Below are 19963 nucleotides of genomic sequence, written 5' to 3' on the forward strand. Positions count from 1 at the left end.
AATGGAGCTCTTTGGCATCAACTCAACTCGCCGTGTTTGGAGGAGGAGGAAATGCTGCCTATGACCCCAAGAACACCATCCCCACTGTCAAACATGGAGGTGGAAACATTATGCTTTGGGGGTGTTTTTCTGCTAAGGGGACAGGACAACTTCACCGCAACAAAGGGATGATGTACGGGGCCATGTATCGTCAAATCTTGGGTGAGGACCTCCTTCCCTCAGCCAGGGCATTGAAAATGGGTCGTGGATGGGTATTCCAGCATGACAATGACCCAAAACACATGGCCAAGGCAACAAAGGAGTGGCTCAAGAAGAAGCGTATTAAGGTCCTGGAGTGGCCTAGCCAGTTTCCAGACCTTAATCCCATAGAAAATCTGTGGAGGGAGCTGAAGGATCAAGATGCCAAACGTTAGCCTCGAAACATTCATGACTTGGAGAAGATCTGCAAAGAGGAGATGGGACAAAATCCCTCCTGAGATGTGTGCAAACCTGGTGGCCAACTACAAGAAACGTCTGACCTCTGTGATTGCCAACAAGGGTTTTTCCACCAAATACTAAGTCATGTTTTGCAGAGGGGTCAAATACTTATTTCCCTCATTAAAATCCAAATCAATATATAACATTTTTGACATGCATTTTTCTGGATTTTTTGTTGTTATTCTGTCTCTCACTGTTTAAATAAACCTACCATTAGAATTATAGACTGATCATTTCTTTGTCAGTGGGCAAATGTACAAAATCAGCAGGGGATCAAATACTTTTTTCCCTCACTGTATATTACAGTAAATACTACAGTAAATAATACAGTGAAGTCCACAAAAACACTACAGTGAATACTATAGCATTTATGCCATAGTATACTATAGTATTAATTTCATGTGGGCACAAAGGACAGTCATTATTACAATCACATGTAAACACAGACAGTTGGACTGAACCTCTCTCCCCACCCCTCTCTCTCTCTCTCTCTCTCTCCCTTTCTCTCTCTTATTTACTTGGTTTAAAGGAAATTAAAATTACTTAAAAGTTTGTCTAAAACCAAAAAGAATCCTCTGCAACAGCAATACAGGTACTATTTGTAAATGGAAGTTGGAACTCTTGGATCTAAACACTCTTATTAGATCCAAGATGCACCACTGACTCTGTGCACACATATTGCTGCTGCACATAATCTTTGGTTGTCTACAACAACACAACAAGCTGAACTGTGTTCCCCCTGGATCTAATTTCATCTACTGCCATTAAATCTCTGGCCAAACAATGATCTCTGTAGTTTACCATAAGGATCACCATATCTTGTCAAGGATGGACACCACTATTCTCAACTGTTTTTTCCCCTCTGGAAGTCATCTTCTGCAGGCTATATAAATCAAAATCAAGAAATATTAACATATGTATTTTTTAAGACTAACAGGGTATATTACTTCCTTTTGCTCGTTTTGTTCCATTCTTTGATTTCTCTATTTTCTATTGATTGTCACGCACTTCACTTGCCGCACTTTCAGATTCAAACACAGTCGCCATTTCCTCGACCAATTGAATCTTGGAAGTTTTTCCATCACCTGCAGTAATGACTGATGACTGCTGAGATGAAGTTGAGTCTAGAGGGAAGTGAGGTGAGAAAGGTGGGTGTCAAGTGCAAAAACAGGGATACATGCTCCAGTACTTCAGAGATGGAACTTGTTGAGAGTGAGGGTGAAGTACCTGCGGCAAAGATCGCAGAGTTTGGGCCTTGTCCCAAGGATGATAAGGATGATTTTGACCCAGTGGGAGTGAGATTTGTAGAGAGAATGAATCCTTGTTGTTTGGTTGATCCATATGCAGTGTCAGGTTGGGTGGAGGAGGGATTGGGGACTGTTGAGTTGGTAAAGGTAACTCGGAATGGACTCTTGATGATTTATTGCGTTTCCTCCGCACAGGGGGAGAGGGCGCTCCGGATTATGAGATTAGGGACAAGAATTGTGACTTGCTTTTCTCTCCGGAGCAGGGTGCTGTTGAAAAGAGGGATAACGGGGGTGGCATTAAGTGTTGAGGAGAAGCAGTTGAAATGAAATATATTCCCGGTGTCTGTGACGCCCATCGCTGGATGAGATGTAGATCCGGTGGGGAAACGGAAAAGGCATTATCTGTCATGCTGAGTTTTGATGCAGAGTCGTTACCAGATAAGATCAAGTAAGGAAGTGTCAGTTATCCCGGGAGAGTTTACAGTATGTTCCAAAAATATTACAGTGTTTTAGGTGTCAAGGTTATGGGCATATTGCAGCAGTGTGTAGGTGGGAGATGCCTAGATGTGAGAAGTGTGCAGGAGGGCATGCGATGAAGGAATGTGTGGTATTGGTGTAGAGAGTGATGAAGGAATGTGTGGTATTGGTGTAGAGAGTGATGAAGGAATGTGTGGTATTGGTGTAGAGAGTGATGAAGAAAGGTGTGGTATTGGTGTAGAGAGTGATGAAGAAAGGTGTGGTATCGGTGTAGAGAGTTATGTGTGTTTGTTGTCGGGGTGATTATGGGGCTGGAGATCGGAGGTGTCCGGTGAGAGAAAGGCAGATTGAGGTTTCCAGGGTTAGAGTAGTACAGAAAGTGTTGTATGATAAAGCAGTGAAGAGAGTAGTAGACGAAGATGGGTACAGGGTGAGGGATCCTGAGAGGATTCTTGTGAGTAGGCAGAGATCAAGAGAGAGAGAGTGATGGGAAGAATATGTGCTTCAGTAAGGTGGGCTTTTTAGCATTTATAGCCATGGTTGTCAACTGTACTGTAGAAATGAATCTAAAGTCACAAAAAATAGAGGTTGTAGTGGCAGCAGCAGAGAAGTGCTTGGGATGTCGAGGATTTACTGCCGAATAGCTACAAGGGGTGTTGAGTGGTAGTGATATGCCCTCTCAGACGTTGGTCTGGAGTAGGACTAGGTAGGCTTAAATAATGGGACGAGTGGTGTTTATTTTAGAAGGCTAATAGGTGGTAGGGTACATTTCCTTTTTCCTAATTTTGTATTTTGTATCTAAGAATAATGTACAGTGCCTTGCGAAAGTATTCGGCCCCCTTGAACTTTGCGACCTTTTGACACATTTCAGGCTTCAAACATAAAGATATAAAACTGTATTTTTTTGTGAATAATCAACAACAAGTGGGACACAATCATGAAGTGGAACAACATTTATTGGATATTTCAAACTTTTTTAACAAATCAAAAACTGAAAAATTGGGCGTGCAAAATTATTCAGCCCCCTGAAGTTATACTTTTTAGCGCCACCTTTTGCTGCGATTACAGCTGTAAGTCGCTTGGGGTATGTCTCTATCAGTTTTGCACATCGAGAGACTGACATTTTTCCCATTCCTCCTTGCAAAACAGCTCGAGCTCAGTGAGGTTGGATGGAGAGCATTTGTGAACAGCAGTTTTCAGTTCTTTCCACAGATTCTCGATTGGATTCAGGTCTGGACTTTGACTTGGCCATTCTAACACCTGGATATGTTTATTTTTGAACCATTCCATTGTAGATTTTGCTTTATGTTTGGATCATTGTCTTGTTGGAAGACAAATCTCCGTCCCAGTCTCAGGTCTTTTGCAGACTCCATCAGGTTTTCTTCCAGAATGGTCCTGTATTTGGCTCCATCCATCTTCCCATCAATTTGAACCATCTTCCCTGTCCCTGCTGAAGAAAAGCAGGCCCAAACCATGATGCTGCCACCACCATGTTTGACAGTGGGGATGGTGTGTTCAGGGTGATGAGCTGTGTTGCTTTTACGCCAAACATAACGTTTTGCATTGTTGCCAAAAAGTTCAATTTTGGTTTCATCTGACCAGAGCACCTTCTTCCACATGTTTGGTGTGTCTCCCAGGTGGCTTGTGGCAAACTTTAAACTACACTTTTTATGGATATCTTTAAGAAATGGCTTTCTTCTTGCCACTCTTCCATAAAGGCCAGATTTGTGCAATATACGACTGATTGTTGTCCTATGGACAGAGTCTCCCACCTCAGCTGTAGATCTCTGCAGTTCATCCAGAGTGATAATGGGCCTCTTGGCTGCATCTCTGATCAGTCTTCTCCTTGTATGAGCTGAAAGTTTAGAGGGACGGCCAGGTCTTGGTAGATTTGCAGTGGTCTGATACTCCTTCCATTTCAATATTATCACTTGCACAGTGCTCCTTGCGATGTTTAAAGCTTGGGAAATCTTTTTGTATCCAAATCCGGCTTTAAACTTCTTCACAACAGTATCTCGGACCTGCCTGGTGTGTTCCTTGTTCTTCTCTCTGCGCTTTTAACGGACCTCTGAGACTATCACAGTGCAGGTGCATTTATACGGAGACTTGATTACACACAGGTGGATTGTATTTATCATCATTAGTCATTTAGGTCAACATTGGATCATTCAGAGATCCTCACTGAATTTCTGGAGAGAGTTTGCTGCACTGAAAGTAAAGGGGCTGAATAATTTTGCACGCCCAATTTTTCAGTTTTTGATTTGTTAAAAAAGTTTGAAATATCCAATAAATGTCGTTCCACTTCATGATTGTGTCCCACTTGTTGTTGATTCTTCACAAAAAAATACAGTTTTATATCTTTATGTTTGAAGCCTGAAATGTGGCAAAAGGTCGCAAAGTTCAAGGGGGCCGAATACTTTCGCAAGGCACTGTGTCGGCCGTGAATAGCCTCACACACCAGTACAGCAGGTGGCGATGTATGCGCCTAAAGTCGGATGTGATCCCCCAAACAAATCCCGAAGAAGAAGAAATCGCATAGCCTACAGTCGCAAAGGCCTGCAATTTGCGTGCAGCAAATACCAAATAGATTATCAACGAAATGTGTTGAAAAGCAGAGAAACCCAGTCAGGCATATCGTAATAGGAATATTTAAAAATACAATCGCTGATAAACAGTTTGGAAAACAAATTATAATTTGCTGTAAAGAGAAGAAAATGAAAATAGCCAAATTTGTCTTTTAATTATCAAAATTATCAATTTAATTAAGCGAAACGTATCTTATTAGCACCAGCGGATATCATTGGTGAGTGTACATATTCACTGTCTTTATCATTGGGTCAGTGCCACTTTTGTTTGTTTTTTTGTATTTGTGTCTCCCCTTTTCATATAAGCCTAATACACTATATATACAAAAGTATGTGGACACCTCTCAAATGAGTGGATTCGGCTATTTCAGCCACCCATTGCTGACAAGTGTATAAAATCAAGCACACAGCCATGTAATCGCCATAGACAAACATTGGCAGTAGAATAGCATTACTCAAGAGCTCTGTGACTATCAACGTGGTACTGTCATGCACTTTTACTTTCTTCTCCAACACTTTTTTTTTGCATTATTTAAACCAAATTGAACATGTTTAATTTTATTTGAGGCCAGGCTCTGATCAGGCCCTACACCCAAACAAGGGCACTGCGTTCATCCACCTCTGGCCTGCTCGCCTCCCTACCACTGAGGAAGTACAGTTCCCGCTCAGCCCAGTCAAAACTGTTCGCTGCTCTGGCCCCCCAATGGTGGAACAAACTCCCTCACGACGCCAGGACATCGGAGTCAATCACCACCTTCCGGAGACACCTGAAACCCCACCTCTTTAAGGAATACCTAGGATAGGATAAGTAATCCTTCTCACCCCCCTTTTAAGATTTAGATGCACTATTGTAAAGTGACTGTTCCACTGGATGTCATAAGGTGAATGCACCAATTTTTAATAATAATAATATATGCCATTTAGCAGACGCTTTTATCCAAAGCGACTTACAGTCAGTCATGTGTGCATACATTCTACGTATGGGTGGTCCCGGGGATTGAACCCACTACCCTGGCGTTACAAACGCCATGCTCTACCAACTGAGCTACAGAAAGTCGCTCTGGATAAGAGCGTCTGCTAAATGACTTAAATGTAAATGTAAATGTTATTGAGTTAAAATAAGCATTCATTCAGTATTGTTGTAATTGTCATTATTACAAATAAAAAATAACTAAAAAATTGTCCGATTCATCGGTATCGACTTTTATTGGTCCTCCAATAATCGATATTGGTATCGACGTTGAAAAGTCATAATCGGTCAACCTCTAATACATACATACATACAGTACCAGTCAAAAGTTGACACACCTACTCATTTAAAGGGTTTTTCTTTATTTTTTACTATTTTGTGTTAAGATATCAAAACTATAAAATAACACATATGGAATCATGTAGAAAACCAAATTTTTTAATCAAAATATTTTTTATATTCTTCAAGTAGCCACCTTTTGCCATGACAGCTTTGCACACTCTTGGCATTCTCTCAACCAGCTTCAGGAGGTAGTCACCTGGAATGCATTTCAATTAACATGTGTGCCTTGTTAAAAGTACATTTGCGGAATTTCTTTCCTTCTCAATGCGTTTAAGACAATCAGTTGTGTTGTGACAAGGTAGGGGGGCTATACAGAAGATAGCCCTATTTGGTAAAAGACCAAGTCCATATTATGGCAAGAACAGCTCAAATAAACGAAGAGAAATGACAGTCCATCATTACGTTAAGACATGAAAGTCAGTTATTCCAGGAGATCAAGAACTTTGAAAGTTTCTTCAAGTGCAGTCTCAAAAACTATCAAGCTCTATGATGAAACTGGCTCTCATGAGGACCGCCACAGGAATGGAAGACCCAGAGTTACCTCTGCATCAGAGGATACATTCGAGTTACCAGCCTTAGAAATTGCAGCCCAAATAAATGCTTCATAGAGTTCAAGTAACAGACTAATCTCAACATCAGCTGTTCAGAGGAGACTGTGTTTATTAGGCCTTCATGGTCTAAATTGCTGCAAAAAAACTACTAAAGGACACCAATAATAAGAAGAGACTTGCTTGGGCCAAGAAACACGAGCAATGGACATTTAGACCGGTGGAAATCTGTCCAAGTGAGATTTTTGGTAGGTGAACAGATGATCTCTGCATGTGTGGTTCCCACCGTGAAGCATGGAGGTGTGATGATGCGTTGCTGGTGACACCGATTTATTTAGAATTCAAGGCACACTTACCCAGCATGGCTACCACATCATTCTGCAGTGATATGCCATCCCATGTGGTTTAGGCTTAGTGGGACTATCATTTGTTGTTCAACAGGACAATGACCCAACACACCTCCAGTCTGTGTAAGGGTTATTTGGCCAAGGAGAGTGATGGAGTGCTGCCTCCACAATCACCCGACCTCAACCCATTTGAGATGGTTTGGGATGAGTTGGACCACAGAGTGAAAGAAAAGCAGCCAACAAGTACTCAGCATGTGTAGGAACGCCTTCAAGACTGTTGGAAAAGCATTCCAGGTGTATATGTATAGTGCATTCCTTGGGAAATGATTCCGGAGTTTTCAGACCCCTTACCACATTTTGGTAGGTTACATTGATTATAGTTTTTCCCCCATCAATCTACACATAATAACCCATAATGACAAAGCAAAAACAGGATTTTCAAAATGTTCGCTAATTTATTAAAAATAAACAACTGAATCATCATATAACATACGTATTCAGACCCTTTTACTCTCCTTTGTTGAAGCACCTTTGGCAGCGATTACAGCCTCGAGTCTTCTTGGGTATGACACTACAAGCTTGGCACACCTGTATTTTGTGAGTTTCTCAAATTCTTCTCAGAATATCCTCTCAAGCTCTGTCAGGTTGGATGGGGAGCGTCGAAGCACAGCTATTTTCAGGTCTCTCCAGAGATGTTTGATCGGGCTCTGGCTGGGCCACCCAAGGAGGTTCAGAGACTTGTCCCGAAGCCACTCCTGCGTTGTCTTGACTGTGTGCTTAGGGTAGTTGGAGGGTGAACCTTCACCCCAGTCTGCGGTCTTTAGCGCTCTGGAGCAGGTTTTCATCAAGGATCTCTCTGTACTCTCTCTGTCACCTCCCTGATAAAACTCTCAGTTTGGCCGGGCGGCTAGCTCTAGGAAGAGTCTTGGTGGTTCCAAACTTCTTCCAATTAAGAATGATGGCGGCCACTGTGTTCTTGGGGACCTTCAATGCTGCATAAATGTTTTGGTTCCCTTTCTCAGATCTGTGCCTCAACACAATCCTGTCTCGGAGCTCTACGGTCAATTGCTTTGACCTCACGACTTGGTTTTTATTCTGACACGCACTGTCAACTGCAGGACCTTATATAGACATGTGTGTGCCTTTCCAAATCATGTCCAATCTATTAAATTTACCACAGATGGACTCCAATCAAGTTGTAGAAATATTTCAAGGATGATCAATGGAAACAGGATGCACCTGAGCTCAATTTCGAGTCTCATAGCAAAAGGTCTGAATACTTTCTGAATGCACTGTGTGTGTCTGCATGTCATACAGTGGACACCTAATCCTATAGGCCTATGCATGCAATGAAATGTAATGCTCAAATCGCTGACAGCTAAACCGTGTGGTGGACAATTATTGTTTTAGGAAAGTAGCCTATAAACCAATACAAAAATAGGCTATTACATTTGGAAACTTAAAAATTATAATATTTTTGCCTGCATAACCTCGGAAGCCAGCCGCACCAATGTGTCGGAGGAAACCCCAACTGACAACCAACATCAGCATGCAGGTGCCTGGCCCTCCACATGGACTCACTAGAGCGAGATGAGCCAAGCAAAGGGTCTGAATAAGGTATTTCAGTTTTATATTTAATACATTTCCTAAATTTCATAACCTGTTTTTGCTTTGTCACTTTCTGAATACACTGTACATGACTATTTTTGCTTTCAGTACATGTCTGCACACCAACAAAACAACTTATAAATGGTTAGAACAAAGACGAGAACAGACAGATGAAGAAAAGGTCTCGTTTATGACAAACAGTTGGCCTTTATTAACTTTACCAGCCTGTGGAAATCAAATATACACCCTGTCTTTCAAGTAGCCGTGAGATACCCACAGAACGCCTATGCCCTCATTGGTGATGTCACTGCATTTCCTTTCTCGTAGAAATCTTAAAAGGGAAACAAATGTCAATCAAACATCAGTGACTGATATCCTTTACATTATATAGAGAAACAACAACAGAAAGGGGACTTGGATACAGAGTCCAAAGATTTACCCCACTGGTAGAATACACTGACGAACCTCTCCAAAAAGAGTTGGATGTTAGTTATACACAATGGATGCACCTTGTTATACAAAACTAAAGCTATACACAACTGAAGCAAATTGTTTTCATCATAATAGCCAGGCCACTCATCTGTCTGATTTTTTTTTAGCAATAAGTGCTCCAGGAGCAACTAGCCCCTGACAGCTTGGTTCACAGTGACCTCTGCTGGCTGGTGACTGGGGCCTTATCAAATCAAATTTTGTCACATGCGCCGAATACAACAGGTGTAGTAGACATTACAGTGAAATGCTTACTTACACGCCCTTAACCAACAACGCAGTTAAGAAAATACCTACAAAAAAGTATGAGATAAGAATAACAAATAATTAAAGAGCAGCAGTAAATAACAATAGCGGGACTATATACAGGGGGTACCGGTAGAGTCAATGTGTCAATGTGCGGAGCACCGGTGTTGAGGTAATTGAGGTAAACATGTAGGTAGAGTTATTTGTGATTGTTGTTCATTGAACAAACAATGAATAATGGGTTTGCTATGTTACCATTACAAAAGATAGTGACTTGTACAAGAGTGACTAGGGTGTTCCAGATCATTGAGTAACATGGGTAAGTTGGCTCTGTTTCTGGGCTCTGAGTCAGTCTGGGACTCTCCAGAAGATACAATGGCTATGTCCTCAGAGTGTAGTGGACAATCAGTACAGGAAGATAAGGGACTTAGCAGCCAAACTCTGTAAGTAATATTTGCGATGTCATTCAAGGAATATCATTTCCTCATGTTTAAGAATGTTTTTAATATATTTTCCTTCAGCACAGGATTGTGCTTGGACAGGGCACTGGTGTCTCCAGTGTATCTAGAGGAACCCTTCTACCATGCCAACATACTATCAAAGCACTGGATTGTGAATCACTGAAGGAATGAAGTATCGCTAGTTTAAAAAGAAGCTTCTTTATGGAGCTGTTTGTATTTGTGTGGTTAATTACATAAAACCATACCTGCACATGTCAATGTTCATATTTACAAAATCATACAGAAACTAATTATATTACAACATGAACAAAATAACCTTCCTTCAGCAGTTATTACAGCAATTTGGTTTTACACCTTAAAGACTTGTGCAGAGACAAATGACAGGAAATAAGTACTTACAACATTTGTGGACATCACATACAGTAGGTGCCAGCTGGACAATTCCTTCCCCACAATTGTATGGTTTCACTCAGGAAAGCAATCTATTCATGAATGGCATATGTTCCATGGACACTGCTGAACTTAAATGTGTAGAAAAAGGGGAGTTATGCCTTCCAAACAAATAGCCATCCAAGAGCAATGCAGTTGACCGACTTTAATAGAAAAACTTTAAATAGCTCAGTTTTCTGTACATAGGCCTACTATTGGCACCCTCCTTTCGACAGAGACTTGTAAGTGCATCTGTGTGTGAGTGACTGAGTACAGTTTTGTGCTTGGTTTCATCCCAGCAGAAGGCCTGACAGTGCATTCAGGTCCCTCATGTAGGGGTTGTCACTGAGGATACGGTCAATGCGCTGCTTCTGGTCGGGGAAGATATCGTACAGCTTCCTTTTGAGCTCTATGGTTTCCGAGGGTGACCGCTGGGGAGGGGGAGAGGGTGTTGGGCGAGGGGTGTGTGATCGCTGAAGAGGGGGTGAGGGGTGAGGAGGGTGTGACCTCTGTGGAGGTGGTGAGGGTGTTGGGTGAGGGGGGTGCCACCCAGGGGGCCCAGAATGTGGCCAGTGGGAGAGTGGCCTAATCTGGGGGGTAGCTGTGGGGCGAGGGACAGATGAGGGGCGAGGGGCAGACTGCAGAGCTTGGACAAAGACAGGTTGCGGGGTGGCTCGGGGGTCTGGCCTCAGAGGAGGTGTGACTGGCCTCCGTCTGTGAGAGAGACACACATATGGTCAATACACATACCTCTGCAGTAAGGTCATACTGTATAAACAATACTATCATCTCCTTTCACACACACACCTGTTGTCCTTCCGTAAGAACACCTCCAGGTGAGGGCCATGCTTCCCCAGGGGGTCATCTGGGATCATAAAGTGGTCCTCTACAAAGGTAAACTGCAGAAGCCTGGAAAAAGGGGCCAGTCAGTGTGAGAGGAGAAGGTAATATATAATCCAGGGATTATATAAATGAGTGCATGTCTGATGATTGGTTAAAAGGCCTTCACCTCTCTTGGATGATCCTCATCCATGCCTCTGATGTATTTACAAAGTCCCGCAAGTTGTCATTGGTGACGATAACCCCTCCTGTCTTCTCTGCCAGGTGGAGCAGAAACCTGTAGGTGAGAGAGAGATAAGATAGACCGAGTCATCTGACAGTGAGTCAGTATGGATGACAGTAAGGAATGTGGGCAAGGCTGTGGGACAGAGTGAGTATAGGGTGGAATATTTCAGGTATTTCTACAAATGTTCCATCACGAGAATAAATAACTTTTCTCCCGGGTAAACTGGTATTTCCCACCAAAACCGGAAGTGTCATTCAAAAGCATTTAAATAGGCCTATGTCTGGATTTGATTAAAATTCAAGCCTGATGCAACCTGAGCCTGATTTAAATGATTGTGCGGTTATCCAATACATAGGGTACTTCATATTACGCACCTCGTTCAAACCATGATAAAGCAGAGAGAGAACATGCGACTCTGGTGCAGCACATGCTGCCTACAAAGTTAAAAGTATAGGCTAGCAAAGTTGATTCAACATTTTCATAATATTTCCACTAATGTTATTAGCCTACCTCCTTTCTCTCTCTAGTGTTGCTTCATTCCTTCCTCACTTTCAACAGTTAACGACAATAAAACTTGTTTCATTTATCTTCATCATTCTGCTATAGTTATTAACTGCTATAGCCTATGGCCATCAAGCGTTTGCCCTTCTTTCAAACTACCCGTGAGTTCTATTGGCTGCTGTATTTAACAAACAAGAGCTTGTGTCCCTCTTTGAATAGTCTATTGGTATATGAAATGCCCCAAAAATGATGTCCAGCAAGCTAATCTAGTCTATCTTTTCCTGCATGGGACTGCAAGAGCGAAGGACACTTAAAAAACATTTAAAAAGAAGAAGAGACCAGCGGCGCGCAGGTGTGTACGTATTGCGCAAGAGAGGTTATACATTAGAAGCTTATTATGCATAACCCACCATTCATGAACTAAATAGAAGGCTAACAAGGCATTGAATGTATTACCTGAAAGAGGTAAGCTAGGACATCATATCTATATAGATATAGATCTATCCATCAAGAAATCTTGAACAGGATTATGTATTTTGAATGCAGTTTGAATGGAACTGATGGGTGAGAGAGAGTGCTCGCTCCTGTTTTAAAACTCTGCAGCTGCAGTAAAAAAAAAAAGAAGAGAGACCCAGGAAGCCAGATGGATATATGTAAATTAGCCGCACATTCGGTCTTTGTTCCTGTAGCATAGGCTACGCTGCAGCAAATGTAGGTCTGTCCACCTGTCACCAAACCAAAGTCACCATGATGAGATGATACACTACATGACCAAAGGTATGTGAACACCTGCTTGTCTAACACCTCATTCCAAAATCATGGGCATTAATATGGCGTTGGTCCCCCCTTTGCTGCTATAACAGCCTCTACTCTTCTGGGAAGGTTTTCCACTAGATTTTGGAACATTGCTGCAGGGACTGACCTGCATTCAGCAACAAGAGTATTAGTGGGGTTGGGCACTGATGTTGGGCGATTAGGCCTGGCACGCAGTCGACATCCCAATTCATCCCAAAGGTGTTAGATGGGGTTGAGGTCGGGACTATGTGCTTGCCAGTCAAGTTTGCTTTGTGTACAGGGGCATTGTCATGCTGAAATAGGAAAGGGTATTCCCTAAACTGTTGCTACATATTTGGAAGCACAGAATTGTCTAGAATGTCATTGTATGCTGTAGAGTTAAGATTTCCCTTCAATGGAACTAAGGGGTCTAGCCCGAACCATAAAAAACACCCCCAGACCATTATTCCTCCTCCACCAAACATTACAGTTGACACTATGCACTGGGGCAGGTAGCGTTCTCCTAGCATCCGCCAAACCCAGATTCTTCCATCGGACTGCCAGATGGTGAAGCATGATTTATCACCCCAGAGAAAGTGTTTCCACTGCTTCAGAGTCCAATGGCGAGCTATGTACAACTACAGCCGACGCTTGGCATTGCGCATGGTGATCTTAGGCTTGTGTGTGGCTGCTCGGCCAAGGAAACATTTCACGAAGCTACCGACGAACAGTTCTTGTGCTGACGTTGCTTCCAGAGGCAGTTTGGTGCTGAGCTATTCTGTAAGCCCATTCTACTGCCAATGTTTGTCTTTGGAGATGGCATGGCTGTGTTCTCGATTTTATACACCTGTTAGCAACGGGTGTGGCTGAAAAAGCCAAATCCACTAATTTGAAGGGATAGCCACGTACTTTTGTGTATATATAGTGCAGGTCTACATATTGAGATGGGCTGTCGGTCCCCACCCTGAGCATTGATGATTCATCATGCAGTGACCAGACAGAAGGTTGTAGAGAATTCAGATTTAGACATGGTATATCATGTCTGCTGTTCATATAAAACATGTATATCATTTACCGGTCTCTTGCAGTTATTTATCCCGGGAAAGGGGAATGGTTTTGGATGGTAAATCTCGGTAACCGGGTTCCCGCCATTCAACCCTAGTGAGTATGGATGAGGTGGCAGCAGGGAATGTGGGCGAGGCTGTGGGACAGGGTGAGTATGGATGAGGTGGTAGCAGGGAATGTGGGCAAGGCTGTGGGACAGGGGGAGTATGGATGAGGTGGCAGCAGGGAATGTGGGACAGGGTGATTATGGATGAGGTGGCAGCAGATGACAGAGGGTGGGCCTGCTGTATGATGTGGTGAGATGTGTGACTCTGCAGTACCTGTCATCATGGGAGGAAATCCTCTGTCCACAGACCTCTCTGGAAGGAGTAAAGGAGAGCAGACGCAGGTCTTCCAGTTGGTTTAGGTAATGTTGTTCTATTGAGACATGTGGAGAAAATACACATATTAAGACCATATCCTTAACAGAGCACACAAAGTGCTCCACATGTTTCTGTCTTATCACCATTCAAACAGTAATATTCACAACTATTTGCCAAAGTACAATCATCTTTCTCCTGACCAACACCTTGGATTGTTGAACTACCGGTACATTTCATGTCACTTCTTCACCCCCCAAAACCAGAGGGAGGAGATTGAGCCCAGGTTGGGGTGGCCTGTGCTGTGGTATGTTTTTGTTCTGACCTGTGGTGTAGCGGTCTCTCTTCTGCCTCCACTGAGGCACAAAGACAGTGATCTCCCGGTGGCCCTGCCTCCAGAAGGCCTCCACAGCGATGGCTATCCCCCGGCAGGAGAAGAAGCGGTGGAGACCATGCCTACAGAGGAGCACAAGGAGGAAGGGTTACTTAGAAATGCTTAGGTTAGGAACGGCTTATAACCATCCTAATACATAAAGTGATTGTTATATTTCAGATTGACAAATTGAGGATTGTCTTCAGACAGTATTGTCACAGGTGAGTAACAAGTAGGGCTGTGATGATCATGGAATTTTGGATGACTTATTTGCAGTCACTGCTATAACCGTTCAAATAGCAAAAAGCTAGTAGAAAAATAGAAACTTTACCCAAAAGAAGCACATTTTATCCTCTCCTCCGCTCCTGATTGCATGTGCTGCAGGATTTTTTTTTTTTTTTTTTGGGGGAAAGACTCCTTTGCTACAACAACTCGCTGAAACAAGGAGCAACAAACTTCCATCATACTGTAGAGTCACTGCCTCAACTGCAGGTGTTATGTTTCTGAATGCCCAGCCTTCCGTCTTCAGTCAGCTGTTTGTCCAAAACACAAACTTCTAAAATTGGCCAGTTTTGCGTCCTCTTGAATATGAAGTCAATTCAAATTCAAATAATATTTGACTAAAACTAATATGACGGTTATTTTATGACTGTCTATCCTGACTGTGCCAGCCCAGTTTGAGATAGAAAGCCACTCAGAAAAGTAACACATTGAAGGTGTGAAAGACACTCTGACATCTACAAAAGACGTAGCCTAACAGAGTAGAATGTCCCTCTGGTCAGAGACAGCTTTTGGCAGGAAGTTAGCAGTGCTGTGGTCCAAAAATAAAGATATGGTGAGTTTAAATGCAGCCTTTATACAATTATACTTAAAATTTTACCCAGAGTTGTTGATCCCTCCCAATACACTAATCTAATTTTATATCTAAAAAAAAAAGTAAAGTAGGGTTTGTTTCTATTACTTGGAGATTGCTGGAAAATATGGGCAGATAGGGGGTCCAGTAGATCTTATTAGAACCGTTACAAACAAACGGCCAGAGGATATTGTGAACACACACCACCTTAAGACATAAGTCTCATTTTGTGGGGCAATGCAAAGTCAAGGGAAGTTCCCTCTTAAAGAGAAAGTTGCACATCCTGTTTGAACTCTAACTCCAGCACCACTGACGTGGATAGTAAAATCACCGTGTCAATATGGAAATGTAATCACCAAATATACAAAACTTTATTTCCCCTTGTAATTTTCTAAAATAAAACCCCCATACTTGTTCATACTTGTATGTCCCTATAGCATATGTACTCTGAGATCTTATCATGAAATGTGATTCTGACCTCATTCGGATGAGGTAGGTAGCCTAACTCAGTCCACACAAACTGAAGTTAGCTCTGCCAGTCAGATTAGTCTGAGTCTGAAAGGGTGATACCTCTATTACAATTATTCTGACTAAAACAACTTCCAGTAATGACTTCAGTGGACAGAATAGAATGGTGCGCGAAGTAAGACACAGAGGAGAACTGGCAAGTTGAGAGAGATAGTTGGAGTTATATTACTGACAATTATTTTATATAGATTTTCCCATGTGGACAGTCATTAGCCTTGCCAAAGACACGGTGGCCATGCCTTAAGCCTACCTACTCATACACTGAGGGTTACTGGAAGAGCTCTCAGCTATGAGCTTTTATGTTACCCTTGAAAGTCCTGACTGAGGGTTACACTCCTGCTTTCACACACACACACCAACGCTCACATAGGCCTACACACAGGTGGTTCCAGACAGTCATATCTGATGACGAGAAAATGAGTGTGGGCTCTCAGTGTTGTTCCACATCCTCCTACAGAGGGTTGTATAGAAAGGAGAGGTTACTCACGCCATGGCCACGTTGCTGCCGTCAATGATGATGTGCCGGAGATCAGGGTGTCCAGGCTCGTTCTGTAGGGTCAGGGTGTAGGGGTTTCTCAGGGAATCATGGAAGCGGGTCGTGGCAGTCAGGGGTGGTGGAGCAGGCTCTGTGCGAGGTGGGGGGACTCTGGCTGACAGGGTCTGATAGGAGCAACCTGGCCGTGTGTCTGCTGGCTGGGTTGGGCGCTGTGGTGTGCTCCGCAGTGCCGTCACACTCTCCACACGTACCGGCCCCATGGTCTGAGCCCCTCCCCGGGACAGGTAGTCCATCCTGGGACCCGATGGAAAATCCATCTGCTCTGCCATCCTGGCTTTACTGCTAGCCAGTGTGTCTGTGCTGTCCTCGTCATCATTGATGGTGATGATATCGTAAGCAGCCCCCTGAGCACTGCTGCTCCTTTTTAGTGTCATTGTCTGCAGCATGCTGCTATACTGTCCCCTCTGGCCAACACCATTGCTGCTGGGTGGCTTAATGTTCTCCTTGGACTTTACATTCAGGGCTCGGTTTGGGACTCTATCTAGCCCTCTATCCTTATCCCTGGAGTTGAAAGTAGAGGAAGAAGACTCAGAGTTGTGGGTTGAGGATGCCCCTCCTCGCTGTCTCTCTGTTCTTTGGCTCTCCTCCACAATGCACTCCAGCAACAGAAAAGTGTCCTCTGTCTGGCCCGTCTCCTTCACCACCCGCTCCACCACCTCCTGCTGGTAGCCCATTGTTCTGAAGAAGTTCACCAGGCACCGCAGGTTGGTCTCAGGGCTCACAGCCTCCCCGTCATCCGCACCATCACTAGAGTCCTGCACCATCAGCCCCATGTTGGTCTTGGAGGGCGTCTTAGTTCTGCTGTCACTGGCCACAGTGTGGCGCTCTCTCTCCATCGACTCCTCTCTCCTCTCCAGGGAGTACTGTCTCTTGGTGTCCCTCAGCTCGCTCTCCGACGAGCGGCGTTTGTGGGAGGGCCGGACGCCATTCAACAACCCCGTCTCGGCCCCGGATGCAACCGCCTTCTCCTCAAAGCTGGTGTCCAGGATGCGGTTGGAGAGGTCAGTGACAGGAGTGCTGCTCTGGGAGCGATCCTGGTCCACGTCTATAACCCCAAAAGGCTGAGTGGGGCTCTGGGCCAGACCTAGCAGCTCCTCCTTCAGGGCACTGGGCAACAGGAGCAGCTCCATGGCATACTTATCATCTCGCTCCTCCACAAACGTCTTGAAGGTGCGTTTCACGGCCGGCTCCCTATCTCCGGGCAGGCTGCGCTTCTCTTGGAAGAGAGCAACAAACTGCTGCACGCGGCTCTTTGCCATGATGACAGACTCAAAGCAGCCCAGCAGGCGCAGTGTGCCTGGCTCCAGCATCACAACTTCAGCGCTGGTGTCCCGCAGCAGTCGGTCAAGGAACAGACCCCGGGCACCGGCAAAGATGCAGTGCATGTCCACGGGGTAGTGCTCCTCTTGCTGCAGCTCTGGATCACACAGGCCTTTCAGGTACTCCTGCAACAACACAGGGTCAACACCAGTTAGAAAAGTAGACATGACAACAACAACAAAAAAATCACAATACACACGAGAAGGTCCACATTCAAAGCTTAACAGGGTAATGCGCCAATTGAAACTGATAGCATGATGCACAGGGATACCCCCTCTACGCCTACTCAAGAAACTTCACTCATCTTCACTGACAACTCTCAGTCAACTCTGTCATCACCACATTGACTGTAAATTGGCGAGATTCAAACGTGGAAGATGGGAAGTTGTCAGAAACCAACTGAAACCCAATGAGGAAATCTCAACCTCTTTCCAGAAATATTTCATGAATCAGCCTCAAGTTTGGCTATGTCAAAGAAGCACCTGTCACAGTGTGTCTCCTCTCCATACAGCGGACATGGTTTCCTGATGACTACACACTGGAAAGATACATGATGAGGCAAGACATAACTGTGTTGGGGTTTCCGTTTTCTGTGTTCTCAATGGGGTGGGAGGAGATTCCAAGTTTACTGGCACTAATAGTACGTTTCCGCGTTGTCGAATAGGTGACATTGATATTACCGAATCCGGTGATCTGTACATTGAACTTTACCTGCCGGCTACACGATGTTGTCAAGGGAAAACTCAAGGCACAGAAGTGTAATAAAAGATGTAGCCTAGCTAAGACTGGTGTTTTTAGAGTAGTAGAATGAACGGGAAATAAGTGTTGAAATGAAAACAAAAGGAACGCCAAGAACAGCTTGTCCGTCTGTCATGCAATTCGGGATCTTACGGAATGATGTAAACCTGGCCGGACTCATATAGATTAGATCTATAATCTTTAACGTTACTGATATATTACCTGTACATTTAATTTGCTAGAATACATATGACACAGAGCCTTATCAGATTATGAAACCCAAACAACTTCTCAATTAGCATAGTAGCTATTCCATTCGGTACACCATGACCATGCGATTGATTATACTGCCTGATTTGTCGCTTACATTTCAGGATGGCGCTTCTCTACTAACGTTAAAAGGCTGTTTAACTGCCTGACAAAAATAAATAAAACAATATAAGAATGGGTATCAATGTTATAAGCCTCAAGCTAAGTTCAGTAAGTCACAGTCAATGTTTACCTTTGCCCTCGACACGTCGTCTCTCTTCCCCTTGAGTTGAAGCCATATCTGCCTTGATGCTGTACTACTGTGGGCTCCAGTGTCCAAAAGGCCGATAATTGTGAAAACTACCCGGAAAACCTGTTCTACTCTGGGTTTGGCGCATTTCAGTTCTTCTTGCTTGTTTTCAAAGACAGCAAATTCGTCCACTGTCAGGGACTCTTGCTGTTGTTTGCTCCCTGTTGGCGACAGCCTGTTTCCCAGGGGTTCCTTACAGGTTACCTCGGTGACTCGCTTCATACCGAGAAGGGGCCGCGTTGTTGACATTCTGTTTTTGAATATGTCTGTCCCTGTTGACAACAGATCGTTTTAATATCGTAACCATTCGGTGTCATTTGGATCGTTATCCTCCTTCATGGTTTCCTTCTATCGGTCTTCCTCTTCTATGCGGTGATATATTAGCTAGAGTGGTCCAGTTTTAAGACAACTTTTTACATGTCAACCCCGACGCATCCGGAAAGTCCCAGTGATGATGTCATCAAAATACGACAATATGTACGGTATGTGTTTATTTATCTCATCCAAAGAGAAGATTTATAGATATTTTGACTATCTATTCAATATCTTTAGCAAAATGTCATTATGTTTTTTGTAAATAACTTAGCTTCCCATGGAAAAGAACAAACAACCAATGTTAAAGTCCAGACACATCATTGTCAAACAAATTATAATGGTCACAAGGGCAATTAGTGGGACATAGGTTTATCATCCAGATAAATATGGATTATAAACAAATCATGTTATAATAGATCATTTTAACCAAGCACATTTGTGAAACTCCAGAAATACCCGTATTCGTGCAGCTGATTCGTCAATTCATAGCTGATCTAAAATTATACAATTCCACCACCTACTGGTGATGAAGCTACATAAACATAAAACGCTTGATGATAGATGTGTTTTGCGCATTGTCAACCTTTTTTCATGACACATAATGAGCCATAATACAAGACAAGAGTTGTGAGGTTTGTGAACAGGCTCTAGACAATTTTAAACTTAATTAATGAATGTAGTCTGTTTACCTAAATTAATTGTGCTGAAAACGAATGTGACTATTATTGGT

At 43.4% G+C, this 19963-nt stretch overlaps 1 protein-coding gene across 1 annotated transcript; it reads right to left on the minus strand.

Moving 5' to 3' along the window:
• Positions 1 to 8783: 8783 nt before the first annotated feature.
• Positions 8784 to 19390, minus strand: LOC118401298 (NEDD4-binding protein 1-like). Its single transcript, XM_035798683.2, has 7 exons — positions 18862 to 19390; positions 16233 to 17746; positions 14317 to 14447; positions 13953 to 14049; positions 11236 to 11343; positions 11034 to 11135; positions 8784 to 10940 (listed from the first exon to the last, which is right to left on the minus strand). The coding sequence occupies exons 1-7, from the start codon at positions 19165 to 19167 to the stop codon at positions 10517 to 10519; spliced, it is 2682 nt and encodes an 893-aa protein (XP_035654576.1). The 5' UTR covers positions 19168 to 19390; the 3' UTR covers positions 8784 to 10516.
• Between the last annotated feature and the right edge of the window lie 573 nt (positions 19391 to 19963).

Source organism: Oncorhynchus keta, chromosome 22 (genome assembly GCF_023373465.1).
Source record: "Oncorhynchus keta strain PuntledgeMale-10-30-2019 chromosome 22, Oket_V2, whole genome shotgun sequence".
NCBI classification, from domain to species: Eukaryota; Metazoa; Chordata; class Actinopteri; order Salmoniformes; family Salmonidae; genus Oncorhynchus; species Oncorhynchus keta.